This window comes from Vicugna pacos, chromosome 29, assembly GCF_048564905.1.
Source record: "Vicugna pacos chromosome 29, VicPac4, whole genome shotgun sequence".
Taxonomy (NCBI): domain Eukaryota; kingdom Metazoa; phylum Chordata; class Mammalia; order Artiodactyla; family Camelidae; genus Vicugna; species Vicugna pacos.
In genome coordinates this window covers 2,287,841-2,315,407 of record NC_133015.1, presented here as the reverse complement: position 1 = coordinate 2,315,407, position 27,567 = coordinate 2,287,841, and the positions used below count along the sequence as shown (strand labels likewise).

General features: G+C 38.8%; 1 protein-coding gene and 1 pseudogene across 1 annotated transcript; both read left to right on the top strand.

Annotated features, from left to right (window-relative positions):
* Positions 1-27,277, top strand: RIPK2 (receptor interacting serine/threonine kinase 2). The gene is made up of 11 exons (XM_072951715.1): positions 1-408; positions 5,319-5,472; positions 7,763-7,918; positions 15,271-15,428; positions 16,148-16,197; positions 16,985-17,146; positions 21,322-21,407; positions 23,098-23,187; positions 24,415-24,502; positions 26,178-26,333; positions 26,917-27,277. Exons 1-11 carry the CDS (start codon positions 236-238, stop codon positions 27,252-27,254), a joined length of 1,611 nt encoding a protein of 536 aa, XP_072807816.1. The 5' UTR covers positions 1-235; the 3' UTR covers positions 27,255-27,277.
* LOC107033380 (E3 ubiquitin-protein ligase RNF220 pseudogene) lies at positions 7,956-9,036 on the top strand (annotated as a pseudogene).
* Positions 27,278-27,567: the final 290 nt, after the last annotated feature.

Here is a 27,567-nt window from a genome sequence, read left to right as displayed (position 1 = left end):
AGGGAGCTTGCGCCGCCGCAGAGCGGCCCCGGGCTCCAGACGAGCGGCGCCCGCCCGGCTGCGGAAGAGCGGCGGCTGGGCGCGGGCTGCGCGGGGCATGGCGGCCTCGTGACCCAGTGCCCGGCGGCCGGGAGGGCCTGGCCGGCCCCGCGCGCGCAGGGGCGGAGCCGCGGGGGGCGGCGGGCACAGCCGGAACCCGGCCCGCGGGCCCCGAGCGCCCGCGCCGCGCGCCACCATGGACCACGAGGCCATCTGCAGCGCCCTGCCCAGCATCCCCTACCACAAGCTGGCCGACCTGCGCTACCTGAGCCGCGGCGCGTCCGGCACCGTGTCGTCCGCCCGCCACGCGGACTGGCGCGTTCAGGTGGCCGTGAAGCACCTGCACATCCACACCCCGCTGCTCGACAGGTAGGCGCCCGGGCGCTTCCCTCGCGAAGCCACCAAGTCTGCGTCCCCCAACGCCGCTGGCTCCAGCCCGGGGGGAAGCGGGCTCTGGAGCCCCAACGACCGCGATCACTTGTGGGGTCGGCCCCATCCCTCCACACCTCGAGGCCGTCTTTCAGGCGTGGTGCTGGCCTGGTGGGCAGAGCTGGCTTCTCTGGAGATGCAGCCCTCTCTTTTCAAAGCCCTCTGTTTTCTTACTTCTGGACTTCCTCTCTGCAGATACTCAAAATCAGCCATCACAGCCCAACTCTAAACGCCCTCTTTATTGAAATTGGGTTTTATTTGCTGTGATTTTTTTTTTTTGGCCCTTTTGGGGAGGGGGGTCGGTCTCTAGGATTGCATTGACCAGTAAGAAGCTGTTAGCCACAGGAGGCTGTTGAGCGCTTGGAATGTGGATGCCCGAACTAAAATGTACTCTAGTTGTGAAATACACACCAGGTCTCTAGCATTTTGTACTACAAGAAAAGAAAGAAAGAAAGAAAAGAATTACAATGCCTCATTAACACTTTTGTACTGATATGCTGAGTTGATTTTTTTAATCCATTAGGATACATACAAGATATTGTTAAAGTTCATTTTATGTGTTTCTTTTTACTCTTTAATGTGACCACTAGAAAACTTAAAATTGTGTATGTGATTCATGTTATATTTTTGTTGAACAGCAGTACTCTAGTGTCTGGAATGTTTTGGTTTGTGCTTTCTGTTGTTCTTTTTGGTTTATTACAGTGTAGTCATGAAAGTTTAGATACCAAACTCAAGTCAGTTTAGTTTCTCCTCTCACAGGGAAGCCCATCCCCAAAGGAAATGTGTATTATTTTTGCTAACAATAAACTGAATCAAAAGACTGTTAAATAGCCAAAAGATTTGAACGTCACTCACATCCTGGAACAGTTTTAGTGCAATGTCGGAGTTTTAAGGGAGGGCTAGACTTAGTTTCTGTTTCTAGAAAACTTTGGACCAAATGTATTAGTCAGTGAGTCTATTTTTGTGTATTTTCTTTCCAGTAGGGATTTAACTGGGACCTGTATTGAGTTCTTAGTGAGTTAACATCCATGATTGCAACATTGTCCTCTCCTCCCCCTCTGTCTAAAGTGAAAACACATCATGCTGGCTGCCTGATTGGCCGGGAGGCTGTCAGTATCCAATATCCAATCAGTTCCTCAGCTTCAGCCCTGGGTGTTACTGGCCTTTAATGTGCCTGTGGCTTTTCTTTGTTCTCTTCCTGTCAGGTTTGGATGGGCTACATCTCACAGTAAATTCGAGACACTTATAAAAATTGTCCCCACTTTTTGGGTATCGTAATCCAGGTCTAGTGACCATTCAGGGTGTGGTGTCTGTTTACCCTGGGCTTGGAATTCTGTGGAGCAAGTTCTAGGCAAGTAGGTGTATGTAGTCAGCTTTGAAGGGTGCAGGTTCATTAGAGAGGGTGGATGTATTTTAGAATCAAGTATGAAAATACATGGAAATCTAGCACTGAGGGGCTCATTAGGTATTTTAAGGCCAGCTAATCCCTCCATTTTGGATGCTGCTTCTGAAGATTTTAATTTATCAAAGTGTTGTGCCATTTGGGGCCAAGAAATGAAGAGGGAGATCCCTTTCCATATTCACCAACAATTTTCATAATCTAAAATTCTTCACTAAATTGGGTAGGAAATTAATTTTGTCATCAAAGAAGCCATTTAAGAACCAGTGAAACACTGGTATTACGACATCACGTTTTTTTCTCGCGCTTGTCACCTAGAACGTTAACGTTAGCAGCATTTATGTAGTCTGAGCGTGGGGCTGGGCTCTGCAGTTGACTCCCAATGTGTCTGTTTCCTCACTTATAAAGTGGGAAGAGCAACACATACACTTCCTGGGCTCTGGTGTGGACGATGATTGCATTGTTCTTTGGGATCGCCCGAAAGAAAAGTAGGTTTATGTGCTGTTACATGTTCTTATTTTAGTGATTTAGTCATTCTCTGCAACTTGACTTCTGCCCAGTAAGTAGACCTTCCCCAGCAGTCTCCCAGCTATGAGGAGATGTCTGACTGATTGTTCAGACACCCTGTGTAGACAGCATACCTGTTTTGTAACCGAAATTTTGATTTGGATAATTTTAGTCATACGTCTATAGAAGCTGTATTTTATGTTTTTATTTTTAAAAATACAAAAATCTTTTTTTTAAACTGTTTTGGCTTTTCTGTCTTCCCACTCTCACTCATTCTTCCTGCAATCTGACTTCAAGAACTTTCTCTTCTCTGATCAGTGAATGGAAAGAACAAAGGCATTAAGAGTCCCACAGTTAAGAGTCCCACAATTACAACTCAGATCTGGCTCCAGCCGTCACCTGTTGTTGGTGTGACCATTAGAAAATTGTTAGTTTACCTGAGCCCTCGTGTGTAAAGTGGAGATAGTGAAACCAGCTTTGGAGGGTTGATCTTAGGGCGATAGTCCACTTAAAGTGGCCGGCACATAACAGAATCACAGTAGAAGGAAGATGCCTCAGCCTTTTGATGGGAGGAGGAGTATATATTTAGTATCACTGAGACGCCCCCGGCTTGCCCTCTGAAGCATTCTTCCTCAGAGTCTCCAGGAACCTCCAGGTCCATCCTCTGCCTCCCTGCAAAGGTGCTTCTCAGTAACTGTGTTGCTGACCACATCTCTTGAGGCGAACACAGAACTGTTTCAGCTTAGAGAATATGAATTTAAACAGAGAGAGAGTTGGTTGTCTCACAGTTGGGGTATTTAAGTAACTGAAGAAGAGGGAGGAGGAGAGAAGCTTTTTACTTTATACATTTTGCAACTCCTGAATTTTGAAATGTGAATATACTACCTATTCAAAATATAGATGACTGAGTTTTTTGTTTTGGGGTTTGTTTGTTTGTTTGTTTGTTTGCTTGCTTTTTGTATGTTTTTAAAGCAGGCCTCATAGTCTGGTCTGGAATATCTGTTGCTTTTTTTGTCTTTTTTCCAGCAGCCATTCATCAAGAGCTTGGGTGGTTTAAGCACCAACTAACTTATATTACATCATCACTTACCTAATAAGCTCCTCCTAGAGATGTTTCTATTTCTATCATTGCTGCTACCAACACCAAGTCATCCGCAGTAAAAATTGATGACAAATCCAATTCCCTCCCTTTTTTTTACATATGTATGCAAATAAACCGCCTCAGTCAGTCAGTCAGTCGCCACAACCTGGCATTCTGTTCAGCTGGTATTTTTCTTTCCATTTCTACTGCAGCCTTTATGGTTCCAGATTCGCATTGCTTCACATTTTAACCAATATTATAATCCTCTAACACCTGGCTTTCAAACTCTGCCTCTTTCTGCTGATTCTACACCTTGCTGCCAAAGTAATCACCCTGAAAGTTTGTTCCACTCATATCATTCCCCTGCTCAAAAACCTGAAATTTGAGTCACAACTCAGTGACTACCAAATAAAGTGTGAACACCTTCACCCAGTTTTAAGGCTCTAAGATGAGGGCATATCCTGCCCGATCCACCTTCACTTCCTTTACATACTGTTACACATTGATTATATTAAACAATTTGCCATTTTCCAGGTATAGCCCTCACTTTAACTGCTCTGAATACATTTGATATGGTATCTATGAGACTATTCTGTGTGCCCGGCACTGTTCCAGATCCTGGGGATACACAGATGAAAAAGAAATGCACATCCATCTTGGATGCGTGCTTTTTGATGATTGAAATTCTATCCATCCTTGAAGTCCTGTTGAAATAGCTCCTTCAAGACTGTAGAAATCCTTAGCCCAAAGTTACTAGTTCTCTGAGCTCCTTACAGTTCTGTATTTATTTATTTACTTGGTTACTTACTTGCTTATTTTTTGTTTTTGTTTTTGATGGCACTTATCATATTCCATCTTACATTTTGACTATTTAGTTTTCTTTCATTATTTATTTGCTTTCCTTATTTTTTTAACTTTATTGAGGAATACATGACAAATTAATTATATATGTTTAAAATGCACAACATGAGTATTAGATATACATACACATCATCATGAAATGATTACCAAGGTCAGTATAATTAACACATCCAAAGACGTGCAGATGACCAGTAGGAAATATGCAAAGGTGCTCAACTTCACTAATCACTGGGAAAATGTAAATCAAAACCACAATGAGTATCTAGTTTTCTTAAAAAGATTTCTGACAGCTTGAGGTCACAAACTATGTTTGTTTTTTTTAGCTTAATAGTCTTAATAGCTGTGCACAGTTCTTTATTCATAGTAGAAGTTCAATATTTGTTTGTTTTATGAGTGAATAAGCAAATAAACCAGGGATCTGTTACAACAGATTAAAACAGCATTTACCTGTTCTCAGTGTTCTTTTCCTGAGTTCCAGTGCATAATTTCTAAGCAATATTGTCCCTTACACAACTGTTATCAGCTAGTCATTAAAATCTACAACCTTTAAGTGTTTTAAGCTCCAGGGTGTGCAACCATACAATGAAAACATTTAATATCAAACTTGATTCTTTTCTCTAATCAAATTTGATCATTCTAATAACAACATAAATTTAGTGTAATTAGTTCAAGCACCTGTCATTCTAATATAGATAGACTTTATAAACTTAGTTAAGTATTGTGTTCTTCCCTTTTCTAGGAAAAGTATAATAATCTGTACATAGCACTTTTTTCTGTCAGTGGCTTTTAGAAGTTATTTTGGTCTCTAAACAGACCTGTGGAATATAGAGGGTAGATACTGTCCCTGCTTGAAATACGAAGAAAATAAGACAGACAAGTTGTGTAATTTACGTGAGGCCAAAAGCTACAGAATGAAAAAAATCCAGGGTGAATTAATATTATGGGTATAGTAATTATGTATTTTTCATTACTTTGAAATAATTTTGCATTTTCTTTCTTTAGTGAAAGAATTGATGTCTTAAGAGAAGCTGAAATTTTACACAAAGCTAGATTTAGTTACATTCTTCCAATTTTGGGAATTTGCAATGAGCCTGAATTTTTGGGAATAGTTACTGAATACATGCCAAATGGATCATTAAATGAACTCCTGCATAGGGTAAGTATTGTACATTTTCAATGGCTGTAATTCTGTTATTCAAGCTATGTGGTGCTTTGGTTTTACATATGGTCAGATTATTTGGGGATATATAAATGAATCAAAATAAGAATAATGAAAACCAAATGCAGTGGTAAAGGTTCACCATTTATAGCTTCTTTTGTGTTGTTAAAAATAACTGGAGTCAGACCCTGCATCCTAAAGGACCTAAAGTCTGCACACTATACAATTTATTGTGTATTAAGCCAGCTTTTATTTTATGTTGAAGGCAATTTAGGATTCAAATCAGATGTTAGTAATACAAGTTCATAAAGTTCTGAGTAAATAGAACACATAGAGCTATCTCTGAGTATCAAATACTTGAACTTTTCCTGTAATAGACAATAGCGTGAGCCATTTACCTTTCTCTCAAGGTACCAGTTACTCTGGCTTTGACTGCAAATCCCATCAGTAAACAAATTCGGGGTCTTCTCATTCTCAAAATGTATGTGTTCATCTGCTGTTGTTTGATCTTATTATCTCCACCCTGCAGTTTCTCTTAGGAAATATTTTTCAGATAACTCGATCTATTTTGCAAGAGTTGATTTAGTTGAAACTGGGGAACATAATGTGTAAAACCCAATCACTGGACACTCCTAAATTCTGACATGTCACAACGTTCTCTAAGCAAACAAGGGAGACTGGCTGCTACTGTCACCCAGTCATGAAGTGACTTCCTCTTTATTTCAGGATACATCACATTCTGTTTGTGACTGGACCACCTAAAACAAGGACCAAGTAAAGTGACTAGTGTCAATGTGTAAGATTTGTGTAACCAAAACAGTCAAGATACAAATACTAATTAAACACAATTTCCCATTTTTTATGAATATAAGCAAACATTGTATGTAATGCTGTCATACCCAGCACCCCAGCAGATAGTCTGGTACCCAAATTTGGAGCTCAGTAGAAGTTCTAGAGCCCCCTTCAGGGGGCTTGCTACCTCCTAAAAGGAATCATAAAATACAGAGTGAGTGTTCTTCTGCTTGGTCCCATGATCCATGTAACACTCTAGCAGAGAGATCTTGCTTGTTACTCCTCTAAACTGCATCATTTTCAGCAAAAATACCTTTTCACAGATTGAAAGATTTAATTAGTCCACAGGATGGAGATCCATATATACAAGAGGAAGTAATGGTCAACATGTATGTTTTGTGTTTCTTTTGGTGTCCTGTATTGTATTATTAGGGTAGGATTTATCTTGAAGCACCCTCCCCCAACCTCACAAAAGATTGTTGGAAAAAATCAAAATACACTGTAAACACAAAGTATTTTGAGTTATTCCCCTACCAAGTGAGTTAATCGGTGAACAGTAAGCTGACCAATTTGCAAAAAAAACAAATTCTCAAGAACAGTTTTGAACTTCCAGTAGAAGCATACTTTTTCATTTAGAAAAATGTACCCAGTAGCATGGTCCCTGATGATTCATTGTCAGATTTTCCCACATCGTCTCATTTTTCTGAGTGTGTTCATTCTCCTGGGAAGCTGTAGTAACTTGTATGTTCAGAAAACATTTAAGAAAGTTCAGATGACTCTCACTTGTAGGTACCAAGAAATAGAGAACATTACATTTTTAATGTTTCTGTGTTGTATACACTTAGAAATGAAGGTGATCTTTGTCTCCTTCTCAAAAACAAAACTCCCAAAGGCTAATTTTTCAAGCTGGAATGCAAATAAATTCATTTTATGATTTAAAAGTATGAGATATTAATGCTTAGTAAATATATAACATAGTCATAATTTTAATTGATGCAATGATTATTATATAATAAAGTTTGGTTTTATATTAATAGGAAAAATATAAATTTTCAATAAGAACAAATTGTGTACATGTATGTGTTCAGGTGTGCGTGCATGGGCACAAGTTACTTGATAGAAGCCATGGAATGGGGAGATGGGTATGAGTATAACTACATGTGTCTGTGTATTACACAGACGAAATATAATTAAAAACTGTCACCCAAAGAAAGACGCATACCATGTAGTTACCAATATAAACTAAGAGGAACTATTAGTACTGTAAAGTCATCATTATTTTCTCCAAAACTTGAGGAAAATGAGATATAAGGATGTTAAATAATGTCAAATTGATACTATATAATAAAAAAGAGCGTATATTTTGACCTGCCTTTAGTTATACTAAATATTTAATTTATACTATATTTCCTCATGGACTATTTCTTTTCCTAAGTGGAAATGCAGTGAAAGTGGGCCACTAATTTCTATTTTGTTTCTTTTATGTTATGTGAAGAAAAATGAATACCCTGATGTTCCTTGGCCGTTGAGATTCCGCATCCTGCATGAAATTGCGCTAGGTGTAAATTACCTGCACAATATGAACCCTCCTCTACTTCATCACGACCTGAAGACTCAAAATATCTTGTTGGATAATGAATTTCATGTTAAGGTAATTACTTTAAAAAAAAAATTTAGGCAGAGACAACCTGGCCGCCGCCGCCAGGCAGCCGGGGGCAATCCGCCCGCATCGCTGCCCTCGCCGGCCGGGCGGCCGCGGGGCCCGGAGTCCCGGAGGCCGGGGCTGGGGCGGCACCGCGCGGCGGCCACGGCGTCCCGCTAGAGCAGTCGAAGGCGGCTATGCCGAGGGCCCGGAGCTGCCGGCAGAGCAGGGGGGCCGGCGGGAGGGAGGGAGTAGACCTTCCTGCGAGTGCGAGCCAACCGGCAGACCCGACTGAATGCTCGGATTGGGAAAATGAAACGGAGGAAGCAAGATGAAGGGCAGGTACGTCCCCTGTGCAGCCGCCCCCTGGCAGGATCGGAGCAGGAGGTGAGTAGGCAAGCGGAGCACTGCCTTTTTAAGAGGGAAGGCTCCTGCGTGGCTGAGGACGATGCCGCGGACATGGAGCGTGAGAACAGCAACCGCTCTGAGGCGTATGAGTGGTGCGGGCAGAAGCGGAGACGGGCCCCCACTGGCCTGGAAGGTGGGTTCCGAGGCTCTGGCTTCGTCATGTGCGGCGGCAAAGAGAATCCGGACAGTGATGCTGCCTTGGATGTGGGTGGGGATGACACTCCAGAGTACGGGAAGCCACGGTACACGGAGGCTGACGTCATCCCCTGAGCGGGCGAGGAGCCTGGCGAAGCCAAGGAGCGAGAGGCACTCCGGGGCGCAGGCCTAAGTGGCGGCCCTCCCAGCACACGCATCACACCTGAGTTCTCGAAATGGGCCGGTGATGAGATGCCATCTACCAGCAGCGGTGAGAGCAGCAAGCAGGAGGCCATGCAGAAGACCTGCAAGAACAGCGACATCTAGAAAATCACTGAAGATTCAACTGTGACCACGTTTGAGGCCCTGAAGGCTCAAGTCTGGGAACTCCAACGGCAGCTCTCCCGTGGGGACCGTTACAAACGCCTCATCTGCATGGACTCATACTCGATGCCCCTAACGTCCATCCAGTGTTGACACGTGCACTGTGAGGAGTGCTGGCCGCGGACCCTGGGTCCAAGAAGCTCTGCCCCCAGTGCAACACCATCACAGCACCTGGAGACCTACGGAGAATCTGCGTGTGAGCTAGCCACCCCAGGCAGGCCTGCCTTGAGCCCCACCTGCTCCGCCTGTGACATGACTCCTCCTTGTACATACTTGCACGCAGGTTCCCCGTGTACATACATGCACGCACACACATGCACACACACAGGACTCTAAGCCAGAGTCGGGGCTGAGGCCCAGGCCCTGCCTGCTGGCTCCCGCCAAGACTGGGGACCATAACTGTTTCAGGTTCTGTTTCCAGGGTGCGGCATGGAGGCGGGGGTGGGGAGTAGCCCGGCAAGGCTCCTGAGATCCAGCCCCTAGACCGACAGATGGACAGACAGACATGCAAACACCAGACTGAAGCTCATGTACTATAGGCCGTGCATGTTTACAGTGTTGTGTGTAAGTGGGACAGCTGGCCCTCTCCCTCCCCCCGGTTGTACGATTTTCTTCTTTTGTTACGAACACCTGGAAGCAGTGCCTCTTCAGGGCTGACTGGGGGCTCGGCCCACCCACCTCTTGGGGTAGCTGCCTCTCCCACTCCCTCTCCCTGGTGTCCCTTCCCTCTCCTATGTGCTCGGTGTTCAGTGGTGTATATTTCTTCTCCCCGACGTGGGGCACACGCCCCAAGGGACATGATCCTCTCCTTAGTCTTAGCTCCTGGGGCTCTTCATAAGGAGTTGGGGGAGGGGGAGGCACAGGAGATGGGAGCCGAGCTGAAGCAGGGGCTGAGACGGGCTGGATGAGGGTGCTTCTGGCTGCCCAGCCTCCTGCCGAGAACCTTTCCTGGGATTAGAGCTGCCGTTCCCAAGGAAAAGTGTTGTCTCCCTCGCCCCTCTCGTGGGCTCCATGGTGTGATGCTGTGTCTGTATATTCTATACAAAGGTACTTGTCCTTTCCCTTTGTAAACTACATTAGACATGGATTAAACCAGTACAGACTTAAAAAAAAAAAATTTAGGGGGTGGGGTATAGCTCAAGTGGTATAGAGCGCATGCTTAGCATGCACAAGGTCCTGGGTTCAGTCCCCAGTACCTCCTCCAAAAATAAATAAACCTAATTTGCTTTCCCCTCTGCCAAAATAAAACAATTAAATAATACCATTTTAAAAAAAAAAGCAAACATTTATCTGCATTCTTGTGTTTAATGGTTTTTAACACTTAGACATCCCTCCTCTCCCAAGGCGGTTAGTCTGTGGCGGGGAGTCTTTAACATCAGACCTGAATGACTGACTTTTTTATATGATCAGTCAAAACTTCTTCCCTGCTGCTTCTGCCCTTCGGTCCTAGTTCTATTCTGTGTGATAAACTGAATTCAAAGTTCAGTTTTATTTCCCCCTGACAGCCCTTCTGACCCTCACACATACTAGTGTATTGTCCATCTTTCTTCTAAACATCCTTAGTTCATTCACACAATTTTCTTATTACATGAGTTTTAATCCCAGGTGCTATGTACATGCATCTGTGTTCAAATCTGTCTTAAATTTGTATTTTCAGGACAAAACAAAATACCCTTTATGTGGTCTGGTGAAAATAGAATTGAATGGAGGTATCATTTCCCTGGTCCTACGTACTTCGCTTCATAGTTCCTTAGTAGTTCGTCTTTTGGGGAGCAGTCCTGTACCAACAGTCAGGCAGCACTCAGTGTCAGCAAAAAGCAGCTAAGAGGTTTTTTTTTCTTTTTCTAACGTGTTGTTAACTTCAGTCATACCTCCTTACCATGCACCTTGCAGAATACTTTCTGGACATCATCAGTTTATCTTGTTGGATTTGGGTGATAACTTCAGCTCTTAAGACTTCTTTGAATGTTATTTCTGTAGTCCAAGGATCTCAACTTTGTCTTCCAGCTTTGTGTCATCTTCAGATTTAATTCGCTGGCTTTTTGTATTTTCAAGTCATTATTAAATACTAACTACTACAGAGCTCTAATCAGAGCTCTACAAAATGATGCTAAAAACCTCCCTTCAGGCCAGTATCAGTCCTTTTATTAATTAGCACTTTGGGAGAATAAGCATTCATTTTGTTTGGAATACTCCTAAAAGAGTTGTCATACAGCACCTATTTCTCCATTTGTCCTTAAGAATATTGCAAAAGTCCTTACTTGACTGCTTTGCCAGGTGTCCTCGTGGCTTACTCCCTCACCTTTGTCAGCTCAGTATCCAAATGGCTTTTCCTGACAAGTCACCCTGTTCCTCTGCGTCCTCATTCCTTGATAAATGCTTCTCCATAGTATTTTTCATCATCTAGCATAACATTTTATTTTACTTCATTTTTTGGTGGGGGGAGGTAATTTTATTTTATTTATCTATTTAATAGAGGTACTGGGAATTGAACCCAGGACCTCATGCCTGCTAGGCACGCACTCTACCACTGAGCTGTACCCTCCCCCCTCGACATAACATTTTTATTAATGTGTTTATTGACCATCTCCCCCAATTAGAATGTATAAGCTTCATGAAGACTGAAATTTAGTCTATTTTAAACTACCATCTGTTCAGCACATGCCATATAGAAGCATTTAGTAAGTATTTGTTGAATGAACAAATGAATGAATTCCACACCTTCTGTATATACTAGGTAGGTCTGACCATTTAACACTCAAGTGTATTATTATTAAAGTACCTCAAAACACTTTATAATACACAAACTGTTTCAACGTTTACTCTCTGACAGCAGTCCTGCTCTCAAAAAAGGAAATGAAACTCATCATTCCTTTTTTCAGTAAATACTTTGTGGAGCAACAGTGATGTGCTGGACATGCGGAGCACTTGAGAAATGTCGCATGAGCTCTGAAATTGACCCCTCGTCCGATACAATTTGTTTTCCTTCAGTCTTTCTGGCTCTTTCTTTAGTTACTCATAAAGTATCCCTTTCATTAAATAAACTTTCTAAATTTTCTCAACCTGGAATTAATGGATAGCCTCTCCCAGTGTGTAGATTTACGGAAGTCAACGTTTTTCCCCTTTTTAAAAACCAGAATGACGTTTGCTTTCCTCATATCCTTTAGTACCCGCTGCATCACTGTGGAGGCATTTGCATATGTTCTAAATGACCTGAGATTTGTACTTTGAAACTTTTCAATCTCCTTTGACTTCCTTTTCTTCATCTCAGTTCAGAAACTATTCGTGGTGGAGAGCGCAGAAGCAAAGTAATGGGTGACGGTCCCTACTTTCTCATTTTCATTCATCAGTTGGGTACCCTTGGTCTTTTCTTTGAAATGAATAGAATTTAAAATAGTTTGGCTTTGTGTTTTTCTTTTTATTAATTTTATCACATACACAACTGTGACCTTTCTGATACCCTTCTTATAAATTAGTGACACTTATACATGTGTCCTATGTGTCTCTCCTTTTTATTTTATAAATGTCCCTTAAAAGTCAAAATGTATCAGTGACTCATGAAGAAGTACCAGTTTTCTGGTCTACCTGTCTTCTTGGAAGGGCCTTTAAATGAAATGCAAAAAAACTTTTAAAAATACTTAATGAAATTAAATGGGAATTCACACCTTGCTGTAGTTTTTTGAAGTAAGCTTTTTTACTGGAATGCTAACCAGAAACACAGTATCTAAAAGCAAAACATTTACCACCAATTAAGATCAACTGAGATTTATTGAGATCAACTGAGATTTTCCTACTTTAAAAAGAATACATTCAGTTTGGTCATCTGCTGGTCCATTAGTGTATCTTAGATAGAAATGAGCCAGTGGTAGTCTTCTTTGAAATGAAAATATTTATATGTACAGTATTTACTTTCTCTACTATTTGTCAGTCCTGTGTGGAAACCAGAATACTTAGAGGTTATTCCTTATGGCTCCTTATTGATGATAAGTTTATAGTTTTACATAAATGGATAGTATTATGTGCGTTAAAATAGCTATTCTGGTAGGGTGATAAGATTATGGATGATTTTTATGAGTAGTGTGTTTTAATGTCTTCTAATTTTTCATCTTTTTTTAATTGAAGCACAGTTGGTTTACAATACCGTGTTAGTTTCGGGTATACAGCAGTGATTCAGCTATATTTTTTCAGATTATTTTCCATTATAGGTTATTACCAGATATTGAATATAATTCCCTGTGCTATGCAGTAAATCCTTATTGCTTTTGTCATTTTCTTTATTAAAAAGAAAGCCTTTAGCTTTGAAATGCATATTAAGATTTGTGCAGAATGGAAAGGCTGCTATTCTGTCTTCATTGCTGAATGATACATTTATCAAGCCCCTCAAGAAATCACAGAACTCGTATTCCTCTCATCACCATCTTCAGTTTTTTCTTCTATTGAACATCCAGATTTAATGAATCATGTCTCTTGTATATCATGTTTATAATAGAGAAAGGGGAGAAATGTGGTTCCATGTGAAAGCCAAACTAAATTAGCTAATAGGGGGAATTCTGATGAAGTTTTCTAGGTGAGGCTTGAAAACACATGGATGAAGCCCTCAGGTGAAGTCAAAGGAGCGCATAAGGAAGCCAGCTCAGAATACTTTTTCTCCAATACCATATTCAAACCAGTAGCTTGAATTGCCCAATAGTTTGGAATTTATGATTCAGGTACAAGATGAGACCAGATCTAAGTTTCTTTTTTTAGCATTTTTCAATAAATAAACTTTTCTTCTCAAAGTGATGCTTATTATTCTAGCAGATGTGCAGCTGGAGTACTGTTTTGCTTTTAGAGGATGGGTGGAAGGAATAGAGTTTGGACTGGCAAGTAGGAGTGTGGGATATAAGGTCCTCAGAGTCTTAATACCACGTAAAAGTGACTAAAGGCCCTGAAACTGCACACTGTGCTCGCTGGCTTTACATGCATGAGAGCAACCTTTAGAGGTTTATTCCTACGTACAAAACATTAATAATACCGACATAAATAGGTCACTTATTATGTGCCAGGTTCTATTCTAAGTGCTTTGCTTAGAAAATCTAGTTTAATTTTCTCAGTACAGCACTGTGATATAGACACTGTTACTATCCCCAGTTTACAGATGGGTAATGTGAGGCCCAGAGAAATTAGAAAACTTGCTCAAGGTCACACAGCTAATTAACTGGTAGAATTAGAGCATCACTCTAAATAACCAGGCCTCCAGAACCCCTCTTCCAGAGTCCATGCTGTATTGCCCTTAGAAATCAGTTCAGCTTAGCTCTCCATGTACAGGCACCATGTTCCCTCGTGGTCTTTTCTAATTTTTTTCTGAGACTTACCCTTTCATTTTGCTAATGTAGGAAAGATTCTTTCAGGCTACTCCCTCCCTTTTTGGAGTGGGACCACAATTTTTTTTTATCTCAGACTTATCTAAAGAGTAAACAAATTATTTTTTCTGTTAAAATTATTAAATATTTAAGAGTTAAATGATTGAAACACAAACGGTGTGTTGGATGGAGCTGATTCTACTCTGTTGATTCCTAAGTTATGCAGTGTAAAGGTCTATGTAATTTAAAATAAATGTCTTCAAAGTTTTCCTATACTCCTTTGTCCACTAAATATTGTTTCTGTCCTTACATTTTTGTCTTTCTTTTAAAAAAAAAAGGGGGGGGGATGTTTTAGGCATTTAGAATGCTGTAAGATAATGTATAATATCTGCATAAAATTTGTAAGTGAAATAAAACTACAAAGGACATATCAAAAATCCCGAATGTTTGTCACTGGTAGTTCTCTAAGCACTCCCCGTGTGGACGTATGCTTCATACGCTATCTAGACTATTGTCAACAGGGATTCTTTTGGTGGTGGGTGTCAGTTACATGATAATGATTTATGAGATTTTACTTATTTCAGAATTAAGGATACTGTTTGTAGCACTGTAAATAAGAACGTATAAACTTGACTTGTAAAACAACACACCACGAGTCATATTAGATACGAGTCGTTTAGCAGTTCTGTGAGGTAGAGGTCAATTTTGAAAGCACACACTAAAAAGCTACTTGTCATAAAAAGTATTCAGTGTGTATGCTCATTCAGAATAAAGGACAAAAGATATTCGTTTGATTTCTCAAAACTTAGTCTCCCTCTTAAAATTTATGGTATTTTGCTGAACTTCAAGTCAGTGTGTATTGCTTCTAGTTACTGGGTTCAGCACTGTGGGATCCAATTTGTTAAGAAACTGATGGAATGTACAGAAATAAAATATTAATATATAACATTTGCTCTGGTCTCATCTAAATACAATGGATATAAAAAAGACAATTCTTGGATTTTTTTTAAGGAGAAAAATTTTAAATGACAACCAATTCTTGGATTTTTTTAAGGAGAAAATTATTAAATGACTTTCTTTTTTCCCTTGCAGATTGCAGATTTTGGTTTATCGAAATGGCGCTTGATGTCCCTTTCCCAATCACAAAGTGGTAAATCCGCCCCAGAAGGAGGGACAATTATTTACATGCCACCTGAAAATTATGAACCTGGACAAAAATCAAGGGCTAGTGTCAAGCATGATATATACAGGTACAGTATGTTACTTTTGCTCAGCGTTAATCTTGTCTTAAAAAAAGAAAAGATTAATCAATCAGAATTTTGAAAATGCACTTTAGAGTATGATTTTTATGCTTCTCATAAGTGTGGTGAAAATGAATTAGAGACAATGGTTAATATTTTTAAATATTAAATCTTTAAATTTAAAGATGTCTTGCTTTAAAGCAACTTTTACATCCTTAAGAAGTATAAAAGCGTATCTTATTGTCCTATCAGTTTATAATACTCAAGGGTTTTTATCATATTTGACCTTGATGGGGGGAGGGAAACAACGTGACGATGACACGTAACACTGCTAAAGGAGACTGTACTTGCACCAGGAAGAACAGAACAGGGTTACAGGAGACGGTCTTTTTTATTAGTCTTTATTTTATGTGAATAATAAAATCATGTGTTAAAGAGCACAGCTTATCTAGGTGTTGAAGAATCCACAATAAGTCATCCTAGCCTAGAACTTCAAGTTTTTATTACAGTAATTTCCTAATTTTTCAAATTGTATTAATTCCCTTTCAAAACAAAGCTATATATGAACAGTCATCATTTTGGATCTACATGGTGGTTCTTTAAGCAGCATTTCACTGCCTTGTTACTTTCAAAATCTCCAGAGATTTTTAAAAAATCAATACTATTGTAGTTTTATTATGCATACTTAATTTATAATGTAAAAATACGTGTATTTTTATCTTAAACAGCTATGCAGTTATCACATGGGAAGTCTTATCCAGAAAACACCCTTTTGAAGGTAAATATACTTTGACTTCCCTGTTCTAGGTGATATAATCTTAGCAAGTCATGCTCAGATCTAAATAAAGATCACTTGTCTTAAATCTGCCTACCATCCATTTTGTGGAAAACACACTAGAAAAGTGTATCAGTGTGAATTCTGTATCAGTGTGAATCTACCATATATTGGAAAGTACTGGATTAAGAATCAGAAAACTGTAGATTCTTCTTGTTGTGATAATAATTAGCTCTGTTGTGCCACTAAATTTCTTAAGTCCTCATTTTTTCATCTGCAAAATAAGAATTTTGAATTTTTATTTCTAAGATTCAGTCCACCTATAAAATTCTTTATACGAACATGTAATTAGTACTTCTATAAGACCAGCTGAAGAATAATTTTTAATTTTTCTGATAATATTGGCTATTTTGAGGTTTGTTTAGGTCACCTTGCTGTGTGACAACCTCAAAATCTCAGTCACTTACAAACTAAACATTTCTTTCTCATTCACATTAGATATTAGTTGCTGTGGCCCTTCTTGGCTTTGCTACCCTCTTTATACTCCGTTGGCCAAATCAAGTCACATGGCCAAGCCCCAACTCAAAGAGGTGACATAAAAATTCCTCCCACAAAAGGCAGCAAGTCTGGCAGTGGGTGAGATATATTTATTCCTTTGACAGAAAGGGAAGTAATGAATTATTCCTAAGATCTTAAGATTCTCTCATTTTCATTCAGTTGGCTTTAGAATGTATTTAATATATTAGATCATAATATACTGCTAATGAATGAAATATATTTGTTTTGACAGAAGTCACCAATCCTTTACAGATTATGTATAGCGTGTCACAAGGACATCGACCTGACACGAAGGAAGAAACTTTGCCGTGTGATATACCTCATCGAGCACTGATGGTCTCTCTAATAGAAAGTGGATGGGCACAAAATCCAGATGAAAGACCGTCTTTCTTAAGTTAGTGTACAGTTTTAATGTGGACGTTTTGAATTTTAAAAATAGTGAATATGCTGTGAATATTATATTTCTTGAAATATTACACAAGTTGGATGACAAGTTCAAAGGTTTTTTTAATTCAGTGTTGTTTTTATTTTATGAGATGAGATTAGAGCAGTAGGCGAGGCTGTTGGCTGTCATAAAAAGGTTAGAAATTTATTCCAGGTACAATGGAAAGTCATTAAAGTGAGTTTTTCAGGGAAATGGCATGTAAGTTCAGGATGCACCACTCTTGTTGCTACGTGGATATTGACTGGAGAAAAACGTAGACTCAGAGACCAGCTAGGAGACTCTTGTAGGAGTTTTCTGATTAAGGTGGTAATCCTAGAGATAGAAAAAGCAGGTAGAATTAAGATTTATTTCAGAGGTAGAATGGATCGTCAGCTAAGTATAAATGTAGGAGAAAATCTTCATGACTTTGGGTTAAGCAAAGAGCTTTTATATATGAGATCGAAAACAAGATCCATTTCTTAAAAATTTGATAATTAGGCTTCTGAAAAAATTGGAAAATATTTGCACTTCAAAAGATGCTTTTTTTAAAAATTGAAATAGTCAGTTACAATGTGTCGATTCCTGGTGTACAGCACAATGTCCCAGTCATGCATGTACATGCATGTATTCATTTCCATATTCTTTTTCAAGATATTACAAGATAGTGATTATAGCTCTCTGTGCTGCAGAAGAAACTTGTTTTCTTTTTTAATCTATTTTTATATATAGTATTTACAAATCTCAAACTCCCGAATTTATCCCTTCCCAACCCCTTTCCCCAGTAACCATAAGATTCTTTACTATGTGAGTCTATTTCTGTTTTGTAGATGAGTTCATAATGTCCTTTTTTTCTTTCTTTTTAGATTCCACACATAAATGGTATCATATGGCTACTTTTCTTTCTCTTTCTGGCTCACTTCACTTAGAATGACGATCTCTAGGTCCATCCATGTTGCTGCAAATGGCGTTATTTTATTCCAAAAGATGCTTTTAAAAATGAAAAGACAAGCTATAGACTGGGAATCTTTCCAACTGAAAAAGCAATGAAATATACTTTGCATTCAAAAGTTATGTCCAGTGCTCATCGGCATTGTATTTTAAAAAATCGGAAGTTGCTATAATAATGGAGTAACATTTTATCTATTTCTCAGAGCCATGTAAGAGGATTTGTCCCCAGTGTCACTTCCAAATTGTAATTTCTTCTCCATTCTCTGAAAATTCCAGCTCTTCTGGAGATCATGCCATTAGACAATACTTATTTCTCTACAGACTTCCTGGTTTTCCCCTATTCATTGAAGACGCTGGATTTTGGCTTACTGACTTCTCCACCCTGCATTGCTCAGTACTGCTGAATATTTCAGAGGAAGGAACCCTGTGCAGTCTCTCTCTGCAGACTTCTTTTCTTTGGTACTCTGTCATATGCACTCTGTCTTGGTCTGTCCAAACTCTCAGCCCTGTCTCCTCAACTCTGAGCATCCACTGGGCCCCATCTTATTTCCCTCTCCCTGTGGTATAGCTGGAAACTCTCAAGGCAGTAAGCATGGGCAATCGGCTATCATGAGGCTCACCTCAGTTGTTTCCTGTCACTCAGAGATCACTGTCCTTGGTTGCTTGATATCTAGTGTCTTCAGCAAACACTGTTTCACGTATCTTGTCTTGCTAATATAACAGTTGCTTCCGGCAGGAGGGTAAAATGTTCCTGGTTGCTTCATCTTGGCCAGAAGTGGAATTCATTGATTTCTCTTTACATTAATGGCTAAAACCAGGTGCTAAACAATTCTTGGCAATCCTGTTACACTTCTCAAATACATCTATTCCATTCTCATAGATCAGCTGTTCTTAAGACGCAATGCGGGGCCCCCTGGGTGGGGGATAGAGGGCGGGGTTAGTCCCTGAGACTTTTATAAGGGGTTCACAAAATCAAAGCTGTTTTCAAAATAATAAATACTAAGATACTATCTTCTCTTTTTACTCTCATCCTCTGGAAAAACAGACTAAATGAGGTGTGTTGGCAATATCATTGCTCCAACAGGCTGTGTTCTCTTACACAATGACATTTTTAAATTTTCTCAGCTTTAATTTCTAATCTAGTAAATATCACTAGATATGATTGACATATACAAAAGGGTACTTACTAATTTTGAAGAATTCTGAGACCTTAAAGTCCTGCAAGTTTGAGAACTGCTATCTTCGACAATCAGCTTATGCTGCTGTCGGTGATACAGCCCCATTCTTCACGTTTCCAAAGTGAAGGTGAAATTCCTTTTCAATCCCCAAGAAGAAAAGTGTGGGAAGAACATTTCCAGCTTCCCTCTGCCCCTCAGCACTCCTCCTTATGTGTTAATTTTGGAGCAAAACTGAGCATTCTTATCTAGTCCTTCCTCAGTTTTGTCCTACTTTATAAGTCTACTTATAAAGGGGTGCGCACATTTTCTGCTCCTTCATATGGAAGCAGGTGAGGCCGGTGGCTGAGTGAGTGACGCTGTTCGCTGCAAGAGTAAAGCGTTACCAAGCCCCTGGCTGAAGATCTAAACCAGGAACGTATTCCAATTAGCTTTATCAGTAATAAAGGTGATGCTTTGATCACTGGCTGTCATTCTGTGACTTTTCTTAATAAATTCTGAACTTTGGAAGAGAAGACAGGGGTAACACATACTGTCTTTTGTGCTCCCTTCTTAAACCTCCTGCACCCCATGCGCCATATTTCCTTTGAGCTTTGAGAAAATAGAAGCCACAAAAGAGAACTCCCTCATAGTTATGCTGGTTACAAACTTATTAGTTATAATTGATCCATCTTTTTCTTGCCTTATCTCTTTACAGTGGAAAAAGGTGTTTGTATACTTAACACAAATGTGAACAGTGTTACATATGCTCTGGACACCTCTCCCTTCCATCATTCTGTTCTTTATGTCTGCTCTTGTATTGCCTGTCTACTGGGTCATTCAGCCGGCATTCAGATGTATTCTATTATTATCTCCTATCTTCATGTAGGAAAAAAATTCTTGACCCCACATTGTCCGTCAGCTGCCACCTCATTTTCCTACTTCTGTGTAGATCTGAACACCTTGTAGGAATTGTCCATACTTGTTGTCTCTACTTCTTCCCCTCTAATGCATTTTTTGACAAACTTACATCAGTCTTCTGTTTTCCTATCTCCCCTAAAGCTGCATTTGTTCGAGTTACCGAGGATGGGAATGTTGGAAAATCCTGCTTATCTCCGTCTCTCCGCAGAGTAGATACATGTGGCTGACTCTTCCCTCCTTGGAACTTTCCCTCTGATGGCTTCCAAGACTTGAGAGACTACACTCCCTATTACTCTGTCTTCCTCAATCTCTTTTTCTCTTGCTATACTTAATTTCTAATTGTTGGGATGCCTCACAGCTCTGATAAGGGTCTTTTACTGTTTGTTATCTCAACCCCCCCCCCCCCCCGCCTTAGATGATCCAGTCCAGATCATGGCTACATATACCCATTTGTGTATCTCCTTTGGTGAAATTCAGTTTTTTGTCTATTTTTAAATTGGGTAATTTTTTATTAAGTTTTCAGAGTTCTTTTTATATTCTGGATATAAGTGCTCTAGCAGATTCATGACACATGAAAGTATTCTCCTAGTCTGGGGCTGTCTTTTCATTTTCCTTAATAACATCTTTTGAAGTGCAAAAGTTTTCCATTTTCTTTCAAGCCCAATTACAAAAAAAATTTTTATGGATCCTGTTTCTGAAGTCATATCTAAGAATCATGCCTAACCCAAGGCCATGACGATTTTCTCCTATATTTACATTTAGATGTACAGTCTATTTCAAGTTAACTGTGTGTACAGTGTGAGGTAAGAGTAAATTTATCTGTTTTCATGTGGATATCCAACTGTCCTAGTACCATGTGTTGAAAAGAGTGTCCTTTACCCCATTGCATTGCCTTAACAGCTTTGTCAAAAAACAACTGACTAATTTATTTTTAGACTTTCAATTCTAGTCCATTGGTTTATATTTCTATCTGTATACCTGTAATAAAGGTCTGAAGACAATGGAATGTCATCAGTTTGGGGCAAAATTGACCTAGGGCCTTATCAGTTAAATATTAGCATTTATGTTTTTCATTTTAACGGCTAGAAGCAATCTGAACTTAACTTTTTTTTTCTTATTTAGAATGTTTAATAGAACTTGAACCAGTTATGAGAACATTTGAAGAGATAACTTTTCTTGAAGCTGTTATTCAGCTAAAGAAAACAAAGGTAAATTGCTAAACGGAATGCTGAAAGTTAGAATGGTAAATCATGGAGATTTTTGGTTTAGTTTATAGTTTTTATCCATATGCCTTCCACAGTTACAGGCTACAGAACTGGGGCAGTCACGTTCACCAGAGATTGTGAATACTGTCTTTAATCTGTCTCCAAAGAGTTTTTCCATTTCATTCAAATGGCCACCGCTAGATTTCAGAGACATTTCCAGACCTCCCATATGTCAAATGTGGATTTAAAATACGTAACAAATGCCAGTTGTGTACAATGAACGCCCTAAGTCACTAGTTTTGGGTTTTTTTCTTTTTAAATCTTTATTTCCCTAAAGCCTTGATATACACAGAGTAAAAGCCGTCTGGATTATTGGATTTCTCTTTATTCAGTTATCTTGGGTTTTTCTGAGGTTTATTGCCATGTTAGGCTGTAGAACTTTTATTAATAATAGAGGCCCAGTGTGTACTTTGGTTATAAAATGCAAGAGGAAACAGTTCAGTTCCTTTTTTGTCCCCAACCAACTTAAATACTAGGGTCTCTGTTTAAAACTTAATTTGGGGGAGAAACGTTTGCTTTTTAAATTAAGTATTTTAAGATGGATGTTCTCAAGTACTTGAATACCACTTACCAGTAGCATTACTTTCATCGGTCAGTGTTTTTAAGTTGCTGTATTATTTTCAGTCAGAGTTGTTGTAGTTTTTGTTGTTTTTTTTTTTTCTTTTTTGAATCCTTGTGTCAATTCTGTAAAACTGTTAGGGAGAGAATACCGCCCATCTCCGTTTTATAGACAAGATGCTGAAGTATAGGGAAGTACGTTACACAACACCCTACACAGCCAACTTCTAAAGTTCTGTAGAGAAGTTGACGTTATGTTGGTTTGGGGAAGAAAAGCAGACTGATGGGTTTGTTTCAAATCACTCAATAGTGATGGCAGCTAATTCAAGCCTGGTTTATAGAGACCGGAGTAAATCATTAAACAATTTTAATTCAAAGGTATAATATTTAAATAAATCAGCTGCTTAATAGCTACAATTTATCTAATGCTTACAAAGTAATCTTAGGGCCTTTTTGTATGTATTACTTCTAATCCTCTTTACAGTAATCTTGTAAAATTGGCATTCTTATCTCCAGTTTACAGATAAATAAACTAAGATTAGGTCTCATGTCCAAAAACAAACAGTTAGATATCCTGGGATTCTAAACCAGATCTTACTGGCACCCATCATTCCATTGAGGCACTCTGCTTCCGCAATTTCTTATCTAGAAAAAGAAAAATAATAATAGTACATACAATCACAGCACCTAAAGTAAAGTAAATGCTTAGTAATATGGGTGGCTACACAGATGGAAATTTATTAAGTACCTTGTTTGAACCAGGTACTGTATACTCACTATCTCACTCAATCTCTAGACCGATCCTGCACGTAGATATTATTCCATTTTAAGAGATGAATTTGCTCAAGGTAACCAATTAATATGAGGCAGGGTTCAAAACCTGTGTCACTAAAGTTACTTCCCCTATTCTACACTGTCTCTACCTTTAAGTTATATATTATATTCTGAACTGATTTACATTTCCCTTCCATTGATTTTGTATAAACATATAAAATATGTTAAGCAGATTGTATTTCACTCATATATTTTCTCATCACCTCTAATTCAAGTACATACATGTGTGCATTCATTCCAGTTACAGAGTGCTTCAAGTACCATTCCCTTCTGTGACAAGAAGAAAATGGAGTCATCTACGAACATACCTGTAAATGATGGTGCACAGGAGGTAAAAAAAATATGTTATTAATAAACTCATTGAATTATAGTCAGTTTACAATGTTGTATCAATTTCTGGTGTACAGCACAATAGTTCAGTCATACATGAATATACATATATTCATTTTCATATTCTTTTTCACCATGAGCTACTACAGGATAGTGAATACATTTCCCTGTGCTACACAGTATAAACTTGTTTATCTATTTTATATGTACCTGTCAGTATCTGCAAATCTAGAACTCCCAGTTTATCCCTTCAAACCCCCCTCCCCCAAGGTAACCACGGGTCTGTGTTCTGTGTCTGTGAGTCTGAAATCCAGCTCTCTTTAATTCTCAGTGCATTGTTCATCTCACTAATCACAGTCCTTGCATCTTTGTTAGGCATTGACTTCTGTCCCTGTCTTTGTTTTATATAATGGATGGTGTTCAGGATGCTACGTAGGCAAGTCATTGATTACAGTTCGGCCACTGTATTTATACCTTCTTTTCCAAATGTAAAAGAGCTAAAATACCTGCCTTGTTCTTACCTCTTCCAATGATTAATATCCAAAAAGAAAGATCTCTTTAGTAGCTTTTATTCACATTTATTTCACATTAATGATTTTTTTAAGATATGTCCTCTTTACAGATTCCAGAAAAGTCATAATACCTTCAAAATGAACCTTAAAGCACAGTCTTAGAATCATCCTTATATACAGATCTCATTGGATCCTTGACCCACACATGCACGTTTTTAGATGGATATTACAGAAAAAGAACCTGAGAGCCAGAGAGTTGAAATGCCTGTCAAAGCTTAGGCAGTAATTCCATGACAGAGCTAGGCTTGGGGCCAAGTTCTGCATTACTTTTTCCATGGATTCCCACTCCTGGATACTAAAGGAACCCAAGACATTGGTAATAGGCATTTGCTCTAAATCGGCAGGCAATCAGAGTTGCAGATTGCAAATTTCTCTTTGGCCAGACAAAGCCTCTGAGATTATGTAAAAAACATTAAAAATAATGATTTCTAATATATTTAATTATTGCCCCACCCTCCCTAACTTGATTTGATAAATCAAGTTCATTTTTGTTTGTCATTTTATATGTGTGTTTCTTTAATTTTGTAAGGTCTAATTTGTAGTAGTTTTAATTCTTTGTTTATAATAAGCCAAAAGAACCTTTTAAAAATGAAAGCTGCATTACCTTAAAAATGATTTCTCATTAACGTGAATCATTTATCTTCCATTTACTTTAGGAATCGTGTGACTCCTCTCAGCTCCGTAAAACTACTCCTAGAACCTCGGGGTTCCTGTCAGCTCCTCAAGACAATGATTTTTTACCTAGTATGTAAATTTGTCCAATCAGTATTACTTGCAAGTTTTTCATTTTCTTTCAAGGTCATATTCTTGGCAAACAGTCATGGTTTGTGTGACATGTCTTTCATTTGCATTCATAACTCATTTTTAGAAAGTGACATTCTAAAGATGTGGAAATAGTAGTGTGATGTTAAACAAATACATTTAAATATTAAGATCATTATATTAGACACTACAGAAAGATATAAAAAGAATCTCTTGTAAGAAAGAAGAGAAACGTTTCAAAGTAATTATAGCATGAAATAGCAAGCAATGTGTTGTGAAAGGGATAAGGATGCAGGACTATGGTGATACAGTGAGACAGTGACAGTTTTTACAAAGTACTTTCACAACAACCTTGTGAGGGAGATATTCCTCATTTTACAGATTCTTAGGATCAAGACTTCTGGATCATAGTTAGTAGCTGGCAAATCCAAGACTCGAAGCCAGGTCTTTTGATAAATATTTTCATGTCACTCTACTACACCATGTTGTCATCATGAAGAAGTTATATCTGGCTGAAGGTTGGACATCCTGTAGTTATACAGGATGGGCTTTCCAGGCAGAACGAACAACATAGAGGCAAAGAAGCAAGAAAACACAGAGAACAGTGAGTAGTTGGGTTTAGCTGGCAAAGAGGGTAAATGGAAGGAGATAAAAGATCAAGAGGGTGGAGTCATAGCATCATGAATTCTAGGATGTGAGGCTAAGCCATTCCGGCTCTTTTGCTCGGGGTAGGGAGCAACTACTGCAAATTTTTGAGCAAGGGTGTGACGTGTTAAAATATTTTGCTTTAAGAAGATTCATCCTGGCTGGAATACGTAGGATATTTTGGAAAGAAAAGGAGACCCGAGGTGGGGAGAGCCGTTAGGAGACTGTTGGTCTATTACTGTGGTGCAGGTGAGAGGTCATGAGGCCTGCCCCAGAGTCTGAAAGGGGAGAATGGTGTAAGAGATGTTACAGGGACACACTGATAGGACTTGATGACTTTTCACTTGCAGGATGAAAGAGAGACAAAAAGATAAAGCTGAACAAGTTGTTTAGCCTGGTGGCTGGGAGAACACTGATGTTATTAATAGAAATAGGAGTTGAAACAGGTTTAGGGTTAAGATGAATAATTAATGTTTAATGAATAATTAGTGAATAATTTAATGTTTCTTTTTTAATTTGAGGTGTTCAGCAGCACATATGAGGGTGATGGCCAGTGGGCTGTTGAAAAATATAAGACTAAGGTTCAGCGAAGACAAAATCTAATTCCATAGATTTGGGAAGAGAGGTGATTTGAGGCCCTGAGGTTAAATAAGATGACCAAAGGAGAGTATGGAAAGACACATGTCACATATATACATTTAGAGGATACATTCAAAATGCAAAAGGATGAAGACAACACAAGGAAAACATGGGACTAGATGAAGAAGTAAATTTCCATGGTTTATCATGTACATAGGACAGGCAGGCACAGACAGGAGTATGGTAAGAACGTTCAGCATAAACCCTTTTTTGTTCTAAAAAAATATTTACTTGTAGAATTAGGTTTATTAGGTAGTGAAAAATTAAAGACACTGAATATTACCCTCTGTATGACTCAGCTGTTTTTATTTTAGCCAATAGTAATAGCTAAGGGATTACACTACCCCCTAAGGAAGATGTTTTTGTTTTACAGGAAAAACGCAAGACTTTTCTGTGCTGCATCAGTGTCCAGTAAATCACAGTTGGAACAGTAACATTTCTGTGGCTCAGAGGGCAGCATGCTGTGATCACAAGACTGCCCCGTGTTCTTTAGCGATAATAAATCCACTCTCAGCTGAGGGAAATTCAGGTAGATATCTACTGTGAAACCCTTCGTAAATGGTGCCACCTCACAGCTATATGTTCAGTAGGTTTATAGATTTGCCATGCAATCAGTTTGTTTTTAATTCTTCAGTATGATAAATACATACCATAAGCAGAAAAGCATCTCCAACTCCAAAAGATGTGAGTGTTGACATGTAATAATAGGGCTAAATGGTATTCCATGAACCTCTGTTTAGGGAGGGAGTGCTAAGAGGAGATGTGACTTAATATGTTGCTGAAGGTAAATATACTTTTATTTAACAAATATGCAGGTATCCTTTATGTTTAAAAAAAAAAAAGACTTGAAAAAATCTTGATATTTGCCCTCATGATTTATAGCATATAAAAAGGCTGTGCTTTTTCTTGGAGGGGAAGGGAAGAGGTAACCCAAGTGTCTGAATGTTTCCTGAAAATTAATAGCATCCGCCAGAATATTGGTAACGTTCCATATTAGCACAATCTTAGTAAAATTAGGTTTTATGCTTTATTATTTCATTTTTCATCTGATTTTACTCATAGAGATATACCCATCCCCACCTTTTTGCTTGTCATCCCTTGCCCTCCCACAGAGCGATTTCAGCCTGGAATAGCCCAGCAGTGGATTCAGAGTAAGAGAGAAGACATTGTGAGCCAGATGACTGAAGCCTGCCTTAACCAGTCGCTGGATGCCCTTCTGTCCAGGGATCTGATCATGAAGGAGGACTATGAACTCATTAGTACTAAACCTACAAGGACCTCAAAAGTCAGACAACTGCTGGACACCAGTGACATCCAAGGGGAAGAATTTGCCAAGGTTATAGTACAAAAGTTGAAGGACAACAAGCAAATGGGTCTTCAGCCTTACCCAGAGATACTTTTGGTTTCTCAATTACCATCTTTAAATTTATTTCAAAATAAAAGCTTATAAGTGACTCTTTTTCAAGAAGAAAATTCAGTTTATAAAAGTGTATTTTGTATTTTTATTGCCTTGATCATATTGTTTATATAAGATCCACATGAGTATTAAAAACTTGAATGAAGTTTCTTCTTCAGATAAATATTAGTCTCCTTTCATGACATTATAGTATTTTTTTTAAGTTAACACAGTAGAAAGTTTACATTTTGCTACATAGTTCAATTATTTTGTCTGGTTAATTGAAACTATCTTTTTAATATAATAATTATATTTTTCTTATACATAACAGTGTCTTTAGGTTTCATGTGTTTTTCATGGAAGCCAT

Excerpts from the sequence above, each read along its gene's own strand:
- RIPK2 (XM_072951715.1), top strand. The coding sequence starts at position 236 with ATGGACCACGAGGCCATCTGCAGCGCCCTGCCCAGCATCCCCTACCAC. Across the intron at positions 5,473-7,762 it reads TAAATGAACTCCTGCATAGG|AAAAATGAATACCCTGATGT; the intron begins GTAAGTATTGTA and ends TGTTATGTGAAG. Across the intron at positions 17,147-21,321 it reads TGAAAGACCGTCTTTCTTAA|AATGTTTAATAGAACTTGAA; the intron begins GTTAGTGTACAG and ends TTTCTTATTTAG.